The 22,914-nt window shown below is 39.2% G+C and overlaps 1 protein-coding gene across 1 annotated transcript; it reads right to left on the reverse strand.

Moving 5' to 3' along the window:
* Window positions 1-12,587: 12,587 nt before the first annotated feature.
* Window positions 12,588-20,062, reverse strand: LOC129773235 (uncharacterized). The gene is made up of 2 exons (XM_055776829.1): window positions 19,822-20,062; window positions 12,588-14,736 (listed from the first exon to the last, which is right to left on the reverse strand). Exon 2 carries the CDS (start codon window positions 14,385-14,387, stop codon window positions 12,588-12,590), a length of 1,800 nt encoding a protein of 599 aa, XP_055632804.1. The 5' UTR covers window positions 14,388-14,736; window positions 19,822-20,062.
* Window positions 20,063-22,914: the final 2,852 nt, after the last annotated feature.

Raw genomic sequence — 22,914 nt, forward strand, 5'->3', positions numbered from 1 at the left:
CGTTGGGTTGAAACGAATGGCCTACTCTCAGATACACAATATGGATTCCGCAGGGGCAAGGGGACGAATGATTATCTTGCGTTGCTTTCTTCAGAAATTCAAATGGCTTACGCCGAAAAAAAACAAATGGCTTCAGTATTCTTGGACATAAAGGGGGCCTTTGATTCAGTTTCAATAGAGGTCCTGTCAGACAAATTACACTCTCGGGGTCTGCCGCCTCTATTGAATAATATGTTATATAACTTGCTTTGTGAGAAACATTTGAATTTTTCTCACGGGGATTCGACAGTAAGTCGGGTCTCCTACATGGGACTCCCCCAGGGCTCATGTTTAAGCCCCCTTTTGTACAACTTCTATGTAAGCGACATCGACAATTGCCTTACACAAAATTGCAGCCTAAGACAACTTGCAGATGATGGAGTGGTGTCTGTCGTAGGATCAAACGAATCCGACCTGCAAGGACCCTTACAAGATACTTTGAACAATTTTTCAACCTGGGCCATTGGCCTAGGGATCGAATTCTCCACGGAGAAAACAGAGATGGTGGTTTTTTCTAGGAAGCATAAACCAGCAAAACCAAAGCTTCAACTTTTGGGTATACCGATCACTCATGCTATGTCATTCAAATATCTTGGGGTCTGGTTCGACTCCAAATGTACTTGGGGGGCCCATATTAGGTATCTGAGTAAAAAATGTCAACAAAGAATAAACTTTCTCCGTACAATTACCGGCACCTGGTGGGGAGCCCACCCCGAAGATCTTATAATGTTGTATCGAACAACTATTCTCTCAGTGATGGAGTATGGCAGTTTCTGTTTTCAATCAGCTGCCAAAACACACCTCATTAAACTCGAGCGTATTCAGTATCTTTGTCTCCGTATTGCGTTGGGATGTATGCCCTCAACGCATACCATGAGCCTCGAGGTTTTGGCAGGCGTACTCCCACTAAAAGATCGCTTCAATTTATTATCTCTTCGGTTCCTCATCCGGTGTAAGGTTATGAACCCATTGGTGATCGGAAATTTTGAGCAGCTGATCGAGCTAAATTTTCATTCTGGATTCATGAGCTCATATCATGAATTCGTCTCCATGCAGGTTGATCCTTCTTCGTATATTCCCAACCGTGTTTGTTTTCCTGACTACATCAATTCCTCTGTGCATTTTGATCTGTCCATGAAGCAGGATATCCATGGAATTCCAGATTATCATCGATCGGGGATCGTTCCTACGATTTTCGAAGCAAAGTATGGGCGTGTCAATTGTGATAATATGTACTTTACTGATGGGTCCTCTATGAATGAGTCCACAGGATTTGGAGTGTTCAACAATTTTTTTAGCACCTCACACAGTCTTCAGTATCCTTGCTCAGTGTATATTGCTGAATTGGCAGCAATACACTGGGCGCTGGACAGCGTCGCCTCACGACCTGTTGAACACTATTACATTGTAACGGATAGTCTGAGCTCTGTCGAAGCTATCCGTTCAGTGAGGCCGGAAAAGCACTCGCCGTACTTCCTTGAGAGAATACGAGAAATTTTGAGTGCTTTATCCAGACGCTGTTATGTCATTACCTTTGTCTGGGTCCCTTCACATTGCTCAATTCCGGGTAATGAGATGGCTGGCTCATTAGCAAAGGTAGGTGCAATTGAAGGCGAAATTTATCAGCGTCAAATCGCCTTCAATGAATTTTATTCTTTAGTTCGTAAAAATACCATCGTTAACTGGCAACGCAAATGGAACGAAGAAGAATTGGGCCGGTGGCTCCACTCAATTATCCCTAAGGTTAGCCTCAATCCGTGGTTCAAAAGTCTGGAATTGAGTCGGGACTTTATTCGCACCTTCTCCCGACTCATGTCCAATCACTGTTCGTTAGACGCGCTGCTTTTTCGTTTTAATCTTGCCGACAGCAATCTCTGCGGTTGTGGCCATGGTTACCACGATATCGAACACGTTGTTTGGTCGTGCGAGTTGTATCTTGTCGCCAGATCGAATTTAGAAAACTCCCTTCGGGCTGGAGGAAAGCAGTCCAATGTGCTGGTGAGAGATGTGTTGGCTCGGTTAGACCTTGATTACATGTCCCAAATATATGTTTTCCTTAAAGCTATCGATCTTCGAGTGTGATTGTTCATATATCCTTTTCCCCTCCTTTTCGTCCTTCGCGAGCTATCGGTTCCCTTCCTACTAACATTAGAATAAGTTAAATTGTAAACACATATTAAATGTAAGGATAGTTTTAAGAATTGAGTGTGAAGTGTCAGTGTGAATGAGAATGTGAATGTGAATGTGAATGTGAGTGCGAGTGTAAACACACATCTCCTTACATCCCATCCTTTTCCTAATGAAAATGTGTCACCCTTCTAAACTCGAGTCGACCGCGAGTAATCGGTTTCCTATTTCATTAACCATAGAATTAAGGAAACAACATGTTGATATATGCTAGTTGGAATATAGTTAAGAGTTTGGCTCCATTAAACTTATGTAACTGAGCCTGTAAAAATAATCGGATTAATAAAAAAAATAAAATAAATAAAAGTGACCCGATGATATAAGTTCTTATTTGCAGGATCTCGTTCGAATCGACATTCCAGTCTCTGAAAACGACTTTCTGTGATAGATTTTGATCCTCCATGAATGGTTGAAGGATTTTCAACTCCCGATAGTCGCATGCTATATCTTACAAACGGATCGCATGTGGTCGTCACGCCTCCCCGCAACGACATTCTCCCGTAGAATGGACCGGAGCTGATCCAGTCGATCATCTGTCGTGGAAAAGTAATAGAACAGTGAAATGCAAGTTGTCGTGTGAGATGCGGGAACAGGTACAGTGATGCTTCTGAATCCGGACGCTTTTTAATCCGGACATTTTTTTCATTACATTCAATGTCATGCCTAAACCATGACATTTTTTGCATGTTAAATCAATGTGACTGATAGTTATTATTGTGTCAACTTAGTTCAGTGTCAAACATAGCACCTAGCTGTGTACAAAAAAATGTAAAAAATCAAAAATCAATGTTTTTTTTTAATCTGTATTATAGTGATTTTCAACTCATTTGGCTGGTTCGTCACTTTTACTTCCATTTTTTTGGAAGAATGTTGGGAGTGAGAATTGAACTCGTGACCTTTAGCGTGAGAGGCATGGATGATACCAACTACGCCAGATCGCCTCCGTAGCAACAAAAAATCAATGTGAATTTCACAAACCCATGTCCGGAATAAAAAGCACATTCAGAAAATGCTTTTAAATCCGGACGGTCAAAAGTTGACGATTCAATTTCTCATTGAAGGAGTTGCATAAGGCTATGTTAGAATACTTAGTATGGAGTATGGAGTGTGGAGCAAAGATTTTCGACCCGGGAAACCGCAGAACTCTTCGGTATACAGCACGGGGTCGATTATATGACTTTGTAACTTTGTTTGTAGCGCTGTTCCACATTCATACACATTTAACCCTTCCTGTTGACCGATTGATCTGAAATTTGGAACACACCTTTATCTCTGCAGTCATTATGAAACTGCGTATTTCATTATCTTGAAAATCCTAAATGGCAGCCGCTATAAAATGGCGGATTTCATATTTTCTCTAAACCCCATCTATATGGGTATCAAACGAAAAGGCTTGACTAGAAGAACACAGTCATTTATGAAAAATTCAAATCCAAAATGGCAGCCTGCACAAAATGGCGTCATATGCATTTTTTTCCAAACCTTATCAATATGGGTATCAAATGAAATGATTTGATTAGTAGAAAACAATTATTGATGAAAAATGTAAATTCAAGATGGTGGCCGCTACAAAATGGTGGATATCATATTTTCTCAGAACCCCATCAATATTGGCATCAAACGAAAGAGATTGACTAGTAGAACACAGTTGTTCATGAAAAATGCAAATCCAAAAGGAACGCCACCACCACAAAATGTTTTGAAAAAAAATTTTTTTTTCAGAACTGCATCAGTATGTGTATCAAATGAAGGAGTTTTGGACACAAATTCAAGATGAGCCACGTCAGATTTCCATTTTCTACAGTTAGAAGTTTCATTACATGTCCCTCGATTTTATTTTAGTCTCATCAATGCCCTAGATTAATGAAGAAAGGGGTGTGGTAACTACTAACTGCTATTTGCCTTATTATTTTCTTGCTTTTAGTACATCATCTGTATTACTATGTTATTATGTTTAATCACAATGAAACCGTTGAACTTAAAAAGTGTTTTTCACTTATTTATTTGAAAAAAAAAATTGTACCAAACTTGTTTCCGCACCCATTAATAAGTTCTACAAGAATTAATAAATAATTTCTTTCAAAGAATTGCAAAGAAAACAAGTGTCCGCCAAACACTGCCAAAACACTGATGACTTTGCCATTGCAATGCCAGATGCACTTCAAGTGAAATGATAAATGTTCTTTGTGTTATATGACACAAAACGAGCAGAATAAGCAACCTTTGTTGTTTCGGGCACAGAAAGATTCTGAGAATTTTCCTCAGAGGAGATGCAATACTTATACGCTAGCGACAGCTTACTCACTATGCAAGGGTGGAGTTTAGGCGTCGTGCACAAATAATGTAACGCTAAAAATGAGGGTTTTGGACCCCCTCCTCAACCTATGTAACAAAAAGTAACGCATGACGAACCCCCCTCCCCCTTATGTTACGTAACATTCATCAGTCGTTTGAATTTTTTTTAAGTAATGAGAATATCAACGTTAAACAAATCAGATATCTGCACAAGTCGGAATCAAATGTTTAGACGGAAGTTCTTTATATGCAAGTAGAGACTTCGGAAGAACTTTCGTCAAGTTTATAGAATTTCGAACAAACTGAGACGGAATTGGTGTGAGATGGTTTGTTGTGTAACTACTCCTTCGTTCAATGCAGCAGTTCCTGTTGTCTTGAGATGCATAATATCGTACTGATTCTGCTTCGTCGATTTGGGAGTTTGCGGACTTAATATATTCTGCTTCGACGGGATATCCATCGATCGCTAGGTTATTCCACAAATCAGCTAACGATTCCCCTGCATACTAAACATTTTTTGTTTCCAATTCAGGGTCCATTGTTTTGAGTTTTTCAACCAAGTGAGATCCCTTATAATCACGAAGAAGTATTTAACCTACCGGGAAAGATGGACAATCCGATTTTCAACTCAGTTGAATGCACTCAAAATGGAGAATTTGTAGCAACTAATATTACATCAAGATATTTTCGATCTATCATTTTAATCAATGGATTGATTAAAATGATAGATCGAAAATATCTATGACCTTCTTAAAACGAGGGTTCTCGTCTTGTTCTCCATCCACATTAATTATGGCTACTGGCTTGGCGTACACGATATCTCATGTTATACATAACCGATTTATGCTGTATTTATATAAACACAATCTGTACGCGTCTCTCTATCGCATGAACCAATAAGAAATAATATTTTTTAAATTCTACTATTTTCCAAAAATTGGGTAAACAGTAAAAAAAAACGTTAAAAACGGCATTTTTTTCTTTAAACGTCAAAAAACTTGTTTTTTACTTGTCCGAGTTTCATGCGGTACCGGCATCTTTATCTGCTCGATATTTTGTTTCAGATAACCAGGAGGGCTGGATTCTTGCACGCCATGCCACACCTTTTTTTGAACCCCCTCACTTTATCGGCTTTTAACTCTTCAAATTATGAATATTTTTTTCCGTTTAATATTTGTTTTATTGATAAATGATAGATAAACAAATAATGATATAATAGATATTGAAATTATTCTTTGTTTTCGGAGCTCGAAAGATGTTATTTAATGGTTTGGTATTTTTTTACATCGGAATTGGAGTCTTTTGAAGCATTTCTAACAAGTGGAATTGGAATTGCATGTTCACTATATAAAATGAAAGCATTTCAACTGAGACGGAGACCTTGCATGCTTCCACAATTTAATTTCTTGTCACTATTATGAGCATTCTTTACTTCTTCCTCAACGTATTTCTCCGTTTCGTCGGTGTACGAGAACGATGCTGATAATGAATGAACTGGCATATTAATATCAGAGATCGAAATCCTCGCTCGGATGCACGATAAATATTCAATCAATCAATCTAGTTTTCGATGAACCGTGAATTGTTGATATTTTCGTCTCTTCGTTTTCACCGAAAATTCTTTTTCAGAGAGAAAGAGATGTAGAAAATTTCGTTCTCGGAAGTTCAACGAGAATGGTTTTTCGTCTCTCATTTGGTACTGAAAATATGGAGCGAAAAATCATAGCTAATTTTACCAACGTTAACCTGTTAGGACAGCGTCCAAACGATCTGCATTTGTACAAATATGTTCATTTCACGTTCATTTCACGATGAAACCCAATTTTGCCGCATATTTTCATGCAATGTTTTCAACTGTACTGAAGAAGTGAAAAACCATTATCGGCTTCAAGGAGTCACTGAAAACGAAACCATTTTTCGGCAATCATAACTCACCGAAAAATAAAAATCGGCTTTGCGTTTCTCGCGAGAATCGAAGTGAGCGTATAACATTCTCTCGCCTCCTATATTCTCAGCTATTTTTCCCTTTGGGTGAAAACGGATGTTTTTCGTCTCAAATCGGCGAGCATTTCGATCTCTGATTAATATCAATGAATGAGAAAACTAGGGATATTTCCTTTTGCTCACATTCCGTGAACGCAGAGCAGAACGACAAAGAGAATGAACGAAACTGGAAGAATCAACTGTGAGTGGCTTGCTGGGATTGTGAGGTTTGGTGTTGGTTCATTTTTGGTATCCCGAATGCAATTGTATAATGATCGAATGTGGTCGGAAATTCAGCTGAAAAGATTGATATGAGACAGATATTTCGAGGCACTGGTCTCTACACTAGAATACCCTCTTAAGCGATGCCTGCTTAGTGCCCATTACAACACGTACTTTATTATCTTGGCTCAGGAAACACACCTATTATGGTCTCAGAATCGAAGTTAGGGTCGCGTGAATTTATCTAGGAATATAAATGGAATTTTGTAACGTAACGAAGTCTGCTAACCCCCCTCCCCCCGCCTTTTGCCCTATGTCACATTAAGTAACGAAACATCGACCCCCCTCTCCTCACTCGCATTACGTAATTTGTACACGACGCCTTACTTCGCAAATATTGTCTTTTCGCTATCACTCTTCGTTGTTTCTATTCTAGCGGTTGCATAAATTGCCCATTATTGACAGCTCTGTTCGGGAAAGCACACAAATGGACAGAACAAAAGTATGGGGAAATGGGAATGCTTTTAATTTTCATCAATTTAAAACATATACAGGCTATGGGATTATAATGTATAGCATATAAAACAAATCTTAGAAAAAATCCGTTTCGATTGGTATTCAAATCGTTAAAATCCGTTCTCAGCAAAAATAGTTATTAACATTAACTTTATTTCATAAAAACGTGACGTGTTTTCTGATTTAGCACCCTCAATGTAAGACGTAGTCCTAAGTCAAAAAATAAGAAATTCTACTGTGTATTTGGTGGGACTTGATTCTTCTTGACGCGAACTTACCGTTGCTACGCGCACCATTATTGGACCGGGTGATACACAATCGAAACGCGATGATCCTTCCTGAACCAGTAGTTAAATGCCATTGCTTAGCCCCAATCGACCGAAAATGCGAAACGGATTTTCAAAGCTCATTCAGTTTCTACCCTTGAAAATACAGAAAAAAAAACTGCTTTCTGAAATCTCATGAAGCGGAGCCCTCTCCTTAATATGCTATACCACGCATCAGCCAAATATCGCTGCAGCCTAACGACAACAGAGACGTCATCAAGCCACACACCTGTCCAGGAAAACTGTCGGTAATTCCGCTCTTATCTTTTTTATTAAGCGATTAAGATTAGCATCGTCGGAAAACGTCTCCCGTTGATCTCGGCAGCGGCTGCGGCAGCAATCGAATCTCGTTGCGAATGTGTTGTCTAACAACGCTAAATGCTTTTTCTCCGGCATCAGCTCCCAATCAAACGCTCGAAGATTGCCATTAATTTCGCTAAGGAGATCGTCGCATGACTGGAATCCAGCGCTGCAGGTCCTCCACGGCTCACGTCTATTCCGGCCTGGCGGCGATGATTTGTTGCTCGGCCCGCTGAGCCCCGCCGGAACGGCGGCTTGATGGCGGCAATTTTATCCGTACTTGTTTTGAAAGACTATTTCATTAGGAGCGATTATCGACGTCTCGGTTGGTGAGCGGATCAGAGCCTGAAGTAAAAAAACCATCTAATCTAAAATCCAATAATTTAAGGATCGCTTGGGATCACTCGCGAGCTTCGGCACAGATTGGAAAATTAAGATAAGGTGATTTTATTGATCTTTAATAAAAACGATTATCTACGGCTATAATTTAGCTCGGGTTGACTACCACTGCCACAACACAGCAAACCTACCGGATGCGGGGCGACCAAAGTGGCTTTGAAGATTGATGCGATCCGGCTCGGGAAGGTGGCGAAAAAAATAACCACTCCACAGCTAGCTGAACATTAATAATGATCCGAAAAACGCGCGCATGCCTCGTGAAGAGCGGAGGCGGTGCGATCAAAGACCGATTTCCGACCGATTGACATAAATATGACAAGCGATGATCGCGTTTGGACAAGTCACGACAAACCGAGCGTCGATCGAAAATGACGCGACATTGCCGGATTTGAGCAGAATCGAGAAGGAAATTGGAGCAAAAGGTCAATAGCTCGGTAGACGGCCGAAAATTCTAACCGGCATGTCATCTTAAAATACACAACCAATAAAAAACCAGCAACTGACAGCAACCTCGGAAGCAAGGTCAACTCGCTTCCTGCTTTGAAGAGCTGCGGCTGACGAGAGCGTCGTAGCGTTCGGTTTGGGACATGCCACCTGACCTAACATTTCCATTTTTAATTCTGTACCAGCATAATGAACGCCCATTGCGCGAACCGTCTGCGGTCTGTTTGCGTGCGACCAAAGTGTAAACATTTGCGGTACAGAACGTTATGAATAAAACAAAGTTTGCAGGTAAACGTGCACCCGAAGGCACCTGCTGTGTGCTACGCCACAATGCGTAACCTGAGTTTCAAGCTGGTGCTTTGTGCAAGAACGACACCAGAACTCCGATACCTTAATTTATAACTACAGAACGTGGAGCGGTTTGACGTCGCTACGAATACATTACGGGTTTAGTGAACTTGACTTTGTATCGCGTGTGGCAAAATTGGAGTGCTGTATTCCACTAGAAAATCATCACAGCACAGAAGCGTATTATATATAGCTTGCTCTTACCACTTGATCCCACGCACGATTTGAAACCTGATTCTTAAAAATTTTAATCTCTCACAACATAAAACAAGTGCCTCGGAACAGGTTCAGGCTATTAGCGAGTCGCCGGACGCCAGCAGGATGAACAGTCAGTCTTTAGAGATACTTCTCGCCAAATGGCTCGGCAGGGAAAAACAAATATCGCGCCATCGTTCACCGCGTCGTAATCGTTTGATCCGCTGTCCGGTGGAGCGCCTTACATGGCACTTCGCGCTGATCTAATCCACCCGATATCGGCGGCGCAGTTTCGTGCCTTTTGCGGGTGCCCATAATCCTGTCGTTTGCGTCAGAAGGGAATGAGGTGAAAGAAAAAAAAACAAAAACAGAATATGCGCCGTCTCTGGCAGCGGACAGCCGACCGGATTGGGCCACAACCCGAAGGGACAAATATGGAAAAAATCACTCCAACTGACAGAGTTTTGATATTCAATCATCAGAAAGTGTCCAATTATAAATACATGCAACCTGCGGGAATCGCATTCAACGCCAATCCGATCCGTGACACGTCGATCGAACTGCCGGCGGATTATCGGAGCCGTAGATTTCGGTGTGAATTATGTAAGATCGATATTCTGTGAGAATCGGTGTGTGTGTCGGTGGGCACTGGAGAGTTGGTTTTACTTTGCGCTGTATGCTGTAATTGTAATTGATAGATTTTTTTCCCAAAATTTTGCGATTTTGGATCTTTTCGTGCAATGAGATCAAATCTTAATGATGAAACATGTACCTGGCGGAACTCACGTAGGAACCAGAATTTCGGTTGTCAAACGATCAATATTATGGATTTTCAAACCAAATTGCTCCAAACAGAGCAAATAGTATTTTCCGAACCACGCGAGAGAAGGTCCTGTAGATCTGCATTACACTCACACCGGCACATTGGCGCTGGTAAAAGAAAAATTAGTACAAATGGTATCTTCTGAGAGATTTGTTACAAATGCATTTCGGCCTTTCGATCGTTGTCATATTAGAAGCTATATACAGCCATTCCATACCAAACCGATATAGTGGTTCTCAGATTTTAGTGAAAAGTGGTAGTTTTGTTCCTTTTCGCAAATATGGGACCCCCAGTTTTTAATTTTTTTCTTTAGGATACCCATTCTCATTTTAGGGGGTCCGAAAAATTAACAACGACATTTGAAAGAATGGATCGATTCAGATGATTAACATTTCACTTTAAAGCCAGTAAACTAACATATTAAAAAATCAGAGAGGCACTTCTTCGTTTTTTGAGTTATAATTCTTCAAAGTTAACCGATGGACCGAAAAGTCAATTGATCATATAAATCGGTCCAATTTTTTACGTAGGACTACGTCTTACATTAAGGGTGCCAAATCAGAAAACAGGTCACGTTTTTATGAAATAAAGTTAACGTTAATAACTATTTTTGCTGCGAACGGATTTTAACTGCATACCAATCGAATCGGAAATTTTCTAAGATTTGTTTGATATGCTATACATTACAATCCCGTAGTCTGTATATGGTTTAAATTGATGAAAATTGGATGCATTGCCATTTCTCCATACATTTGTTCTGTCCATTTGGGTGCATTCCCGAACAGAGCTGTCAATAACGAGCAACTTATTCAGTCGCTAGAACAGAAACAGTTGGAGACGAATAAATCGTTGGATTTAAAGTCTCCGTAAATAAAGGAAAATAAGAAGAACAATAGAAACTGAAGAAAAATAGCGAAATAGCGAAAAGAGAATATTTGCTATGTAAGTAAGCTGTCGCTAGCGTTTAAGTATTGCATCTCCTTTGAAGAAAATTCTTAGAATCTTCCTGTGCCCGAAACAACAAAGGTCGCTTATTCTGCTCGTTTTGTGTTTTATGTTTCCCCTCGAACAGTGAACGCCAGCGAATATTTCATATAAAGTTTATCGCTGCAACTATGTGCATCTGTTAGACGCGTGTTTGATGCTTGTTGAATGGCGATGCACGGAAGATGCCTCTCGATAAATACTCAGTACAATGCGTGCATTGATATAAAGAAACAAATTGCGACATATGACCAATTAGTGTATTGTTCTCGCAAAGGCAAAAAAGTATCGTTGCTTATCGAAATGATTTTACAAAACCACGCAAGTCATTAAACCTTTTCAGGGTCCCCGGAACTTTTTACTAAAGAGTTATATTTATAACTTTCGACGTATTCGCATATAATATCCGAAATTATAAACCAACAAATTTAAAGAAAAAAGATTGCGTAGTCCTACATCCTAAGTGGTCGTGTCTCGAATACAACGCCTCGATTTTTTTACTGAACCGATTTATACGATCGACACATCAACTTGAAGCTAGTCTTTTTTGAAAAAAAGATTAAGCTTGCCTAGAAATTAAATCTCGTTTTCGTAATAATTGACTGTAATTGTTTGTTTTTTTACAGTTTTCATGGTTTCGGAACCAAGGGCTATTTTTTAAATTTGTACTTGAAAGCTGAGGGGTAATGCTTGATACAGAAAATATGAATCGGACAATTCCTTTCTCGAGTTTTGCTCTTATCAACGCATTCGGTGATCCATTTTTATTTATATAGATAGAAGAAGATATAGGAGTGCGTTTTATCACATTAAAAAAAATGCAATTGTCATGTTTGGTTGAAATATGTGTATTATTTTTACGGGACCCCCTCTCCATTTCAGAGGAGAGAGGGGTGTCATACCATCATAGAAACATTTCTCATATTCACAAACCTTGACATGCCAAATTTGGCTCTATTTGTTTGATTAGTTTTCGAGTTATACATAAATTTGTGTTTCATTTGTATGGTAGCCTCCCCTTAGAGAGGAGGGAGGAGTGTCGAACCACCATAGAAACGTTTATCGATCCTTAAAACCTCTATATGCTTAGTTTAATTCAATTTGTTTGATTAGTTCTCGAGTTATTCAGCACTCCTCCTCTTTAGAGAGGAGAAAGGAGTGTCAAACCACCATAAAAACATTTATTGCTCCCTAAAACCTCTACATGTCAAATTTGGTTCCATTTGCTCGACTAGTTCTCGAGTTATGCAGAAATTTATGTTTCATTGGTGGACGAGTCCATAAGTCCATAAGAATCAGACAGACAGAAAGACAGACAGACATCACTCCATTTATATATATATATATATATATATATATATATATATATATATATATATATATATATATATATATATATATATATATATATATATATATATATATATATAACTTACATTTCTTAACACTAAGGAGGTCTTTTTAAAAAATTTTAAATACAACTGCACTACTTGACGATCAGAACTCGAATGATTTTATTATTACAGCTAAAGACCTAACTGTCCTGCCTTTTTCCCTAAAACTGCTAACCTAGCGCCTAGCGATGATCCGATTACATTCTCCGTGCTGGTGCTGTCATCGGATGCCGCCGCATTCCTGTGGTTGCAGATAGTGTCCAGGCTGAATGCTGCTGACTCGGCTGTCTGGGTGTCATCGTGATGTTCTGCTGATGCGTGAGGGCCAACGGTTGACGGCATCGGGGTGGCTCCGTCTATAATTGATGTCGCTGGGGTGGTTCCATGTTTAACTCGTCCCCCCTTAGACATTGCTCGTCCCGAGCAATTTCCTGTTTTCGCAAAGCCATAGTGTTTGAGGATAAGCAAAGCCAGGAGAACGAATGCGAGGATAATAAAGCCGCTGAGCGATACAAATCCGATCTTGTTTTTTAGGTCCATCGTTTCAAGGTGTTCCCGATTTTTCAGGTGCAGTTCTTGGATTTCTGTCATGTTGACGTTCCTCTCGATGGTTGAGATTTTTATTTGTCCTGGTAGTATTGGATTGATGATTGGTTGATTAAACCAAAGTTCATAATTTTCGTGTAGTTCATTATTCACGAGCAAGGAGCAATTGTGAAACGTTACCATATGAATACCGGTTAACGTTCGGTTGCTGATACCGCAGGTGCTGTTGATGTTTACGTCTTGGTGAACGGCTACCACCAACAGTGTTCCTGGGGAGATTATTCGAATCTCGACTGCAGGTGATTTCTCTGACGAAGGACATTGTCCGGGTTGTCCTTTCAAGAGTGATGCTTCACAAAGATGATCGCTTATGTCGACTAGTTGTCTCTTCTCGCATATTGTGACCTTGTTGATCTCCTGACAAGCTGATGTGATGGCCAGAATTTGGTTTGTATTTTGGAAAACTACGTTGTGCATCAATTTGATCGACTGGTTGAATCGAGGTAAGGGTTCCAGGATTATCTTCTTGAAGGCGTTTGGGAGAAGTCGTGGAATGTTAACGCAGATGACTATCGATGATCTCCGATGCAGCACTGTTGTTGTAAGGTAACTACTGGCATCGTCCAAATTAGTGATTTCTATGCCCTGTTTGCTCATCTCCTGCATAATTGTTGTTTTCTCTCTAGTTGATAGAATCAATTGATTTATAATGTTCACCTTTGCCAACATGATGGCGTATTCTATAGATTTCAAATTTTCCAAAAAGGAGTCTAATTGTAATGTTAACAATATTTTTTGATTTTCTGCTATTATTGAACCGTCTTGTTCGACAATTCTTCTAATAAAGTTTTCTTGATCTCTGATTTGTTTATTGATTAAATTGATTCGGTTTTCAAATTTTTCATTAATTTTAATCTGCCGATTGTTTTGTTTTATAAAAATGTTTTCATTTTTCCTTAGTTTGTTTAAATCAGAATTGATTACTTTTAAATCTTCAGCGTCCAAGTTTCCAGTTATAAATTTGATTGCGCTCCCTAACATATCAATTGCTCTTCTTCTTCTGTTTCTCTTGGTATTTAGATTGTTATAAATGGATCTAATTTCGGTTACTTTTGTTTTGATAATATCAGAGAATTGGCTCGAGTTGTCCGGAATTTCGTTTACGATTTTTTCTATTATTGATAGTGATAATTCAAATTGAGCAAAATCAATAACGTGCAACAGTCTATCATGTCCGTCAATAATCCTTCCCTCCCCCCTTTGTAAAAGCAACGCTCCTGCGTTGTTGGTGATATCATGTATTTGGATGGAGGATGGTGTGGATAATGGAATTATAAGGATGGTTAGGATGGATAGGATTGATGGGATCCAGTGGAGTGCATTCATTCTTTTCGTCCCGTCGTGTGATCTAAAAATAAAAATTTTAGTTTATTAATATGCTTGTTTTATTCCTAAGAGTTAGTAAAAATTTTTAAGTGGTTAGAAGGTTAGAGGTGTAAGATGGTCGCATATTTCATCCATCAGTTTTACTAAGGAATCTGTTGATTCTTTGGCCATGTTGCTCTCCACGGCGGCTGCAGATGCAAGAACGAATAAACTCTCGCATATTCTTCGCCATGCCGCGGCTGCTTCTTTTTGATGTTGATACTGATGCTGAAATATAACGTTTTTGATGTTGTTTAGTTGTGCATAACACAAGCTAAACGTTATTCGATCTTTGAGATGATGGTCCATCCTGGAATGAGAAAGTTCATTAGATACGTTTAATGTTATCTTTATGTAATTCCCTATTATTATTGTCGATAAAGGTTCTACCTCTATTTTCCGCGACAGTGATTGGGGAATACTTGGGTTTAGTTTTCTTTCTAATACCCTGAACTTTGTTGAAAGCTATCTGCTCTTCGGGGAGTTCTGGTGCAGGCTCTCTTTGTTTATTGTGATAGTTTAGGTTTTGTTGCTTTGACTTCTCATGAGCCAACATGACTTCGTCATATATTTTATCTCTTGCTTCAACCAAGAGTTCCATATTTAGAGGTCTTTCTTGATTACTTTTTAATCCATAGAAAGCTTCTCTGGGCTTCATTTTAATTGATGAATGAATAGTGTTGTTGTATTGTGTACACGCGATATTCAAAACTTCTTTCGTGCTCAAGTCCCTGTAATTGGGTTTGATGCACCTAAAAATTTCTCCGATAGTGGAGTGGAATCTTTCCACTAATCCATTGCTTTGGCTATGGTTTGGTGGAACGAAAAACATTTCCACGTTGAGGTCATGGAGGAGTCCTCGTACTTCAATTGCTCGTAGTGCCGGCTCATTGTCGCAAACTATGAGACGAGGGGTTCCAAATATTCTGAAGAATTTAGTCAGTCCCTTTCTTATATCGATAATATTTCGGGATTTAATATGAATGAGTGTGCCATAACGGGAAAATTTGTCAATGGCGGAAAGGAAGTACAGTTTTTCTGCTATGAAGATGTCGACATGCACTATATCCAGTGGTCTTTCCGGGTTTGGAGTAGACCCTAGAGCAATTTTGTATGGATGTCGATCGTACTTATTTTTATTGCATGTTTCGCAGAGTTTAACGTATTCCTTTATTTTCGCTTTCATTCTTGGAAAATAAAAACGCTCCATTATCTGTTTGTGGTTTTCCCACATGCCTCTGTGAGAGCGGTCATGTGTCTGTTCCACAACTAAATTTTGTTCCTCTACTGTTTTGAGGTCAATCAAAAGTTTTTGCGAGAGGCAAACTTTGAAAGGTTTCGCTCTGCTAAAATGGTTTTTGTAGGTTATTTGGATGGTATTCATGACATTTTCAGGACAGTAGATGCAGTTAATCCTTTTGGGATCCATGTATTCCTTGAAAATCCGAAAAATAATAGGCATACCGAAGATGAGTCTAGTGATCGTTCTTCGGTACACTCTAGGGAATATTTCTTCATAATTGTCTTGAGCATCTGGTCCAATTTTCATGACAATTTGATTATAGAATGAATTGACCGGTGATTCTGTGCATTTTATAAGATCCGAGTCGTCCGTGTCGGCCGAATGTACAGTTTGATAATCAGACGACGTATTTTCATCATCCGAGTCGGTAGCAGAAGATGCTTCGGTATCAGGTGATGTGCTTTCAATCATATTGAGTTCGTTACGAACTCTAGAGAGGCTATCCGCCACTACGTTCTGTTTTCCAGGACGATAGCGGATTTCATAGTCGAATTCTCCGAGTGATAAACGCCAATGCACAAGTCTATTATTGGAGTCTTTCAAATTAAGCCCGTAGGTAAGGGGTTTGTGGTCCGTGTATAGGACAAATTTCCTTCCGTAAAGATAGGGGCGGAAGTACTTACAAGCCCATACTACAGCTAATAGTTCTTTCTCTATTGCTGAGTATTTTTCTTCGGACTTATTCAAGGTTCTGGATGCGAAAGCTATCGGCTTATCACTTCCGATTGTTCCTTGTGACAGTACAGCGCCAACAGCAAAATTGGAGGCGTCTGTGGTCAAAATGAATTGTCTTGAGAAGTCAGGGTACTGCAAAATATTGCTACTAGAGATAATGCCTTTGCATTGTTTGAAAGCATCAATAAACTCTTTCGAGTGATTAATGCTTTCCCCTTTTCTTAAAGCATTTGTCAGTGGCTTAGCAATTTTCGCGAAGTCCCTTATGAATTTGCGGTAATATCCTAGGATTCCTAGGAAGCCGCGTAGTTCCTTCTCATTTGAGGGTAATGGCCATTCTTTGATAATTTGGATTTTATCCGGATTCGGTTTGACACCATCTGGAGTGACAATGTGGCCTAAGAAGGCAACTTCCTTTTGCAGGAATTCGCTCTTGTCCAACTGTATCTTCAGATTATGTCTTTCCAAAGTACTGAATATTTTCGTCAAATTATCAATATGTTCCGTCAGACTGGTTGAAAACACTATAATATCATCCATGTACACAAGACAGGTGATACCAATGTGTTCTCTCAACACATTGTCCATAACGCGCTGAAACGTTGATGGTGCGTTCTTTAGCCCGAAAGGCATTCTCAAAAATTCATAGTGCCCGTTCTCGACACTAAAAGCAGTTTTGGGAATGTCCTTTTCGTCAACCTCGACCTGGTGAAATCCAGATGCGAGATCTAGCGTAGTGAAGTACATGCAACGTCCCAGTTTGTCAAGGATATCCGTAATGTTGGGAATGGGATAACGATCGTCTATCGTCTTCTCATTCAACTTACGGTAATCTATTACCAATCGCCACTTTCTCTTGCCGGTTGCGTCCAGTTTCTTTGGCACAATCCAGACAGGAGAAGTCCAAGGGCTATTGGATTGACGGATTATTCTTTGGTCCAGTAGTTCCGAAATCTGTCGCTTGACTTCCTCTCTGTGGCAGAAAGGGTAACGATATGATTTCGTATGAATGGGCATTTCATCCTTCGTTTTGATAGTGTGTTTAATAGCACTAGTGAACGAAAGCTTTTGCCCCTTTGTAAAAAATATCTCACTGTGTTTAGAGATAACCTTCAAGAGTTTCTCCCTTTCGTCAGCATTGAGGTGGTCAATCCTCAGCTGATCGTAAAGAGATCTCTTTAGGCTTTGATTATCATAGAGGAAATTATCGGGTGTACCGATTTCAAAGTTATTTACTTCTAGTTCGAGAATATTGGAGGGTAGATTAATTTTACATGACTTGTTGGAATTGTTAGTGACGTACACTTGGGTGTATCCGTTTTTCGCTGTGTACAGACCGGAATGAATAAAGACGTTCGAAGTAATTTTTATGTCTTCTTCTAAATAGAAATCTCCAGTTGCGTTCGAGGAAAGGTTCACTGGTTTATTTTCGTGTGCGTTCAAATACAACGGCTTTGAGTCCGGGTATTTGCGCTTCATAGGAATAACACCGTTTGGGAATTTTAACTCATTGTTGGAAGTGATTATGTCAGCGTTTAGGGTTTTTAAAGATTCATAGCCTATTAGGCCATCGAAAAAAGGGTGGAAGTCGAAGATAAGAAACATTTGCTTTGAAGTGCCTGCGATTTGTGGAAATGGATTCAATTCTACAAATCTGTCAATGACATGAGAACCACTAACATTTCTCACGGTTGTTGGATTTGTTAACCTACAGTTTTCAAAATTTACATGCTGTTTAGCCAAATAGTTTCGATTACTTCCTGAATCAATGAGGAAATTCAACTCTCCTTTATTTGTTCGAAGAGTGATATAGGGTATGAAATTGTTTATGTCGTCGGCCGATGAGTTTCGGCTGTATGAAAATTTAAGTCATCGATCGTTAACTTATTTATCTGGTTTGTGACAGTATCTGTTGTAGGAACATTTTCGGTTGCTGGTGGTTCCAGCTCTTTCGCGTGATCATCCGACTCATTTGTCGTTTGATGTTCATAATAGTTATAGAAATCAGACTCATCGTAATAGTCATGATAGTCATAATACGGGTAGTAATAATCTTCCGGTGAGGGGTAAAAGTTCTGATTGTAGCCGCATGCTTCCTCTTGCATGTGGAAGTTGGGCCTATTAATGTAATTGATTCGATGCGATTTAACGGAGGGAGACTGGCGAGCGGTGTCATTTGGGTGTGCCATTTTCGGTGGAAAATTATTCCTACTTGTTACGAAAGGTGGAGGCTTAAATTGCTGGGAATATGGTCTTTGATTGGGATGGAACGGTGGTTTATGATTGGGGTAGAATTGGGGCCTTGGATTAGGGTTCGGTTGGAACGGCGGTCTGTTAAATTGTGGTTGTGTGTTAAATTGTGGCTGGTATCTATGGATTGGTCTTGGCGGTGGAAATGGCGGTTTTATTGGAACTTGTGGTTTGGGGATGGCTCCAGTCAAGGGATTGTGGGTTTTAAAAGGATTTCTCGTATATTGGTAATTCTTTTCCTCAAGACAAAGTCTGAGGGCTTCTTTAAGAGTTTTTGGAGATTGTGCTCTTATTATCGGTCCTATGGGCTCCTTTAGCCCTGCCACAAACACTCTCAGGCCTATATCTTGATAGTATTGTTGTTTCGCGACTTTCACAGCCACGTTTGTTTCATTCAAATGCATTTGATTAACTAGGAGTGCAATGATATTCGAAACTTTGCCATAGAATTCCTCTATGTCATTCGTTTGAACAAGCTTGAATAGGTCTCTCGTCAGAGAGACTTCATCTCGCTTGTCGTTGAAATGTGTTATGAGACAGGTTTTTATTTCGTCCCACGCAAGTTCCGAGCCGTACAATTCTACTACGGTGTCGGCTTCCCCTATAATTTTAGTACGGATGACTTGCATCCATACTTTATAAATTGGTGAATGTTTGACGACATCCAGTAATGGTAGGATGCCATCCACAGTTTTGATAAACTGGTGTAGTTTGATGGGATTTCCATCAAAACTTTGTAAATCCCGCAGAACTGAAGGTGTCTGTAAATTTTTTAATACCTTTTCAATAGGGGTTTCCTGTGTTTGGGGCGTGCCCCTATTGTAGGATCTTTGCAACTGTGTTGCAATGTCTTGAATGTCATGTTGCAAGGCATTGATTTGCTCTTGCCAATGATTTCCTGAAAGATTATTTCTTCTTTCATTCCCAGCTCCGAGTTCCTCGATGGAGTTCGAAGCTACTTCTGCAGATAACACGTCTTGCTCCTCCAGCAATGCGGAGAGCCGTTGACTGCGTGTTTCTGGCATTATATAAGCACTATTTTAAATTAGCTATTGTTTTTAAAAATTATTGTTTCACTTGTTAATAGTTAATGTTGTAAATAGTTGATACAAAATATTCTTTCTGTTTTTATTTTTTTTTAAAAAAAAAAGGTGTAAAATTACTCACCTTTGAACTCGAGTACAGCTACAGTAATTCACTTCACGATTATGTCTAATTCACTAATTTATTACGTCTGATTCACTTATTTATATTTTAGGTTACTATTTTTGTTGGTTGCGATATTCACTCGCGTTTTTGGTTCGCGGTTTTTAGGAGGATTACGCACTATTCCTACGATATTCACTCGCGGAAGCTATCAAAGCTGACGTTAAACACTTCTAAAAATCCGCGCCGACTGCGCCACTTACATTTCTTAACACTAAGGAGGTCTTTTTAAAAAATTTTAAATACAACTGCACTACTTGACGATCAGAACTCGAATGATTTTATTATTACAGCTAAAGACCTAACTGTCCTGCCTTTTTCCCTAAAACTGCTAACCTAGCGCCTAGCGATGATCCGATTACATTCTCCGTGCTGGTGCTGTCATCGGATGCCGCCGCATTCCTGTGGTTGCAGATAGTGTCCAGGCTGAATGCTGCTGACTCGGCTGTCTGGGTGTCATCGTGATGTTCTGCTGATGCGTGAGGGCCAACGGTTGACGGCATCGGGGTGGCTCCGTCTATAATTGATGTCGCTGGGGTGGTTCCATGTTTAACTTATATATATATATATTGAGTAAATTTCCTACTATGATTTGTTCATCTATTGTGAACAAATCATAGTAGGAAATTTACTAAACGTAGATTCCAGAATATAGGATATAATTTTGTTTCGACTTCCGGTTTGCAGATAATAGAGTAAATGACAAAAAAAGGAACACGAAATATCAATACCGATACCGATATACCAACACCATACGATATGGGTGTTGAGTTAAAAGGTGTTACCAGCGGAAGTCGAATATTGTATTCCGATGACATTTTGGAATCGAAGATAGTGACTTCCGGTTCTTTAAAAACGGCTCAAAAGACCGGAAATAGCATGAAATCCCACAATACGATTAGAAATGATAATGTTAGCATATATCCATGGGTGCACGAAAAAGAATGCAAAAAAAATCGAAATTCAAATACATAGAGTTAATCAAAAGTTTCTGATAGCAAAATCAAATGCGTTTCCTCAGTAGTGAGCGCCGCCCAATGATTCAGGCTTATGCGAGCCATTGATGATACGCGTCAGAGTGAACGAAGTAAAAACCGGGCCTCTAGTACACGGCATTCCGGCTACAAATAGATTCAATTTATATAGCTTATTTTGATGCACAGACTATAAGCAATCAAAATTGACTAATTTTATTATTTTTCACACTCCAAAAAAATATTTCTAAATACGTCAAAATATTTTTGCTTTGTTTTTGAGGCGACGAAAACAAAAACGGTTCCAAATCGCTAGAATGAAGAGAGCAAGAAAAAAGTTGCCACAACCAAATGCCAGATTTATGATATCTTTCATTTAACTACATTTACATACTGAAAATTCGGTAGGAAGCACCGTTCCTAATATACAAAAGGGACTACTCTGGACGACCAGTCCGGTATCACCTTGCCTCATAGGTTGGACCTTTGGAAAAGGAAGGAAAGATCTCAGGTGAAAGTGATAAGTATTCACCATTATGACTGACATGAAAATTAGTATACAGCTTGCTAAAATATAGTGAAATTTATATTTAATACAGCTAATTGATTATGTGACGTGACAAAGCTTTGTGAATCCTGTTTTTCGCAACAAGCGTGTTGTCGTGTCACAAAATACATGTCGATATTTGCAGTTTTTTTCTGAAGCTACGTCCATCTTTCGTTGACAAATCATAGAGCAAAGTTCATTTGTATGTTTTGAAATGGAACTCAAAATAATAGATGTCTTTCGTTAAAGACTTGTAAACTGTTTTCTAATAAAACAGATATAAAATCGATAAAATCAATTTCGGTCATATGGCCATCACGAGCCCGTTAACAGCGATCAATCCGTTGGACCCAATTTTCCAATACTCGACCGGAATGTTGCGAATCGCGTTGGATGTTGTCTCTGAGCTCTTCTAAAATTACTGGTTTGTTGGCATATACCAGTGACTTGATATAGCCCTATAAAAAGAAATCCAATGGCGTGAAATCGCATGAACGAGGCGGCCAATCGAAAGTTCTATTCCTTGGAATTATACATTTATCGAACCTTCTTTGCAATAAATCCATTTTAAAGTGATGTGATGTGATGTGCATCTTGTTGAAACCACACATCATTGATGTTAAGATCTTCCAATTCTGGTCAAAAATATTGCTCTCCATTGATGGTAAGATGACGATCATTCTCATCGACGAAGAAATACACTCGACAAAAAAATAGAGGAACAAAGTGCGAAATCGGAAATTTTAAGTGATTTTTGACATGCTGTAACTTCGTGAAAAATCAACGCATATCGATGTGATGCGCATCATTTTGAAGCTACAACTTGCATCAGTATCAGAAAATCTTGCGTACGTATTTTTATCTTGGTATAGGTGTAGGTGTAGTGGGCAATAATATCGGGAAGAAACTAAAAATCGATTTTTCTTTGTTTTTTTTCATGAATATTCTGCACTAACACAATTTTTTGCTAACCAGAATAATTTGTTGTTTTGACGAAAAAAAATATGTTTTTTTGTATGGCGGGTGGGCTAGGACCTCCCATTTCAGCGTTTAAAAGTATGTTTCGGTTCCGGTTTCTCGACGTGCGGTCGAGCATCCAATTCTTCATCTTCAAACTTTTTTGGCGGTCCGGAACGTTCTTCGTCTTCCAAGTCAAAATTGCCACTTTTTAACCGTGCAAACAATGTATTAAACGTTCGCTCAGTCTGAACATGGTCACCATAAACTTCCACCACAGTGTGATGACTTTCCGCAGCTTTTTTCTTCATATTGAAGCAATGAAGTAACACTCCCCGCAAAAACACTCTCGTTGGTACGAAATTCGACATATTCGAAGTGGCAAAAACATTGTTGTTTACGTTTCAACTTTTTGACATATACTGAAGAAGACGCGCAATGACAGTAGCTTTCCAACGAATGTCTGGAAATTTGATTCACTGCAATAATAATAAAGTTACACCATCTGTTGTAAAACCGAAGAAACTTACCGGTACACCAAATATTTTTTTATAAATTCATTTTTTTTTCCAAAAA

The sequence above is a fragment of the Toxorhynchites rutilus genome, chromosome 3 (assembly GCF_029784135.1).
Source record: "Toxorhynchites rutilus septentrionalis strain SRP chromosome 3, ASM2978413v1, whole genome shotgun sequence".
NCBI lineage: Eukaryota > Metazoa > Arthropoda > Insecta > Diptera > Culicidae > Toxorhynchites > Toxorhynchites rutilus.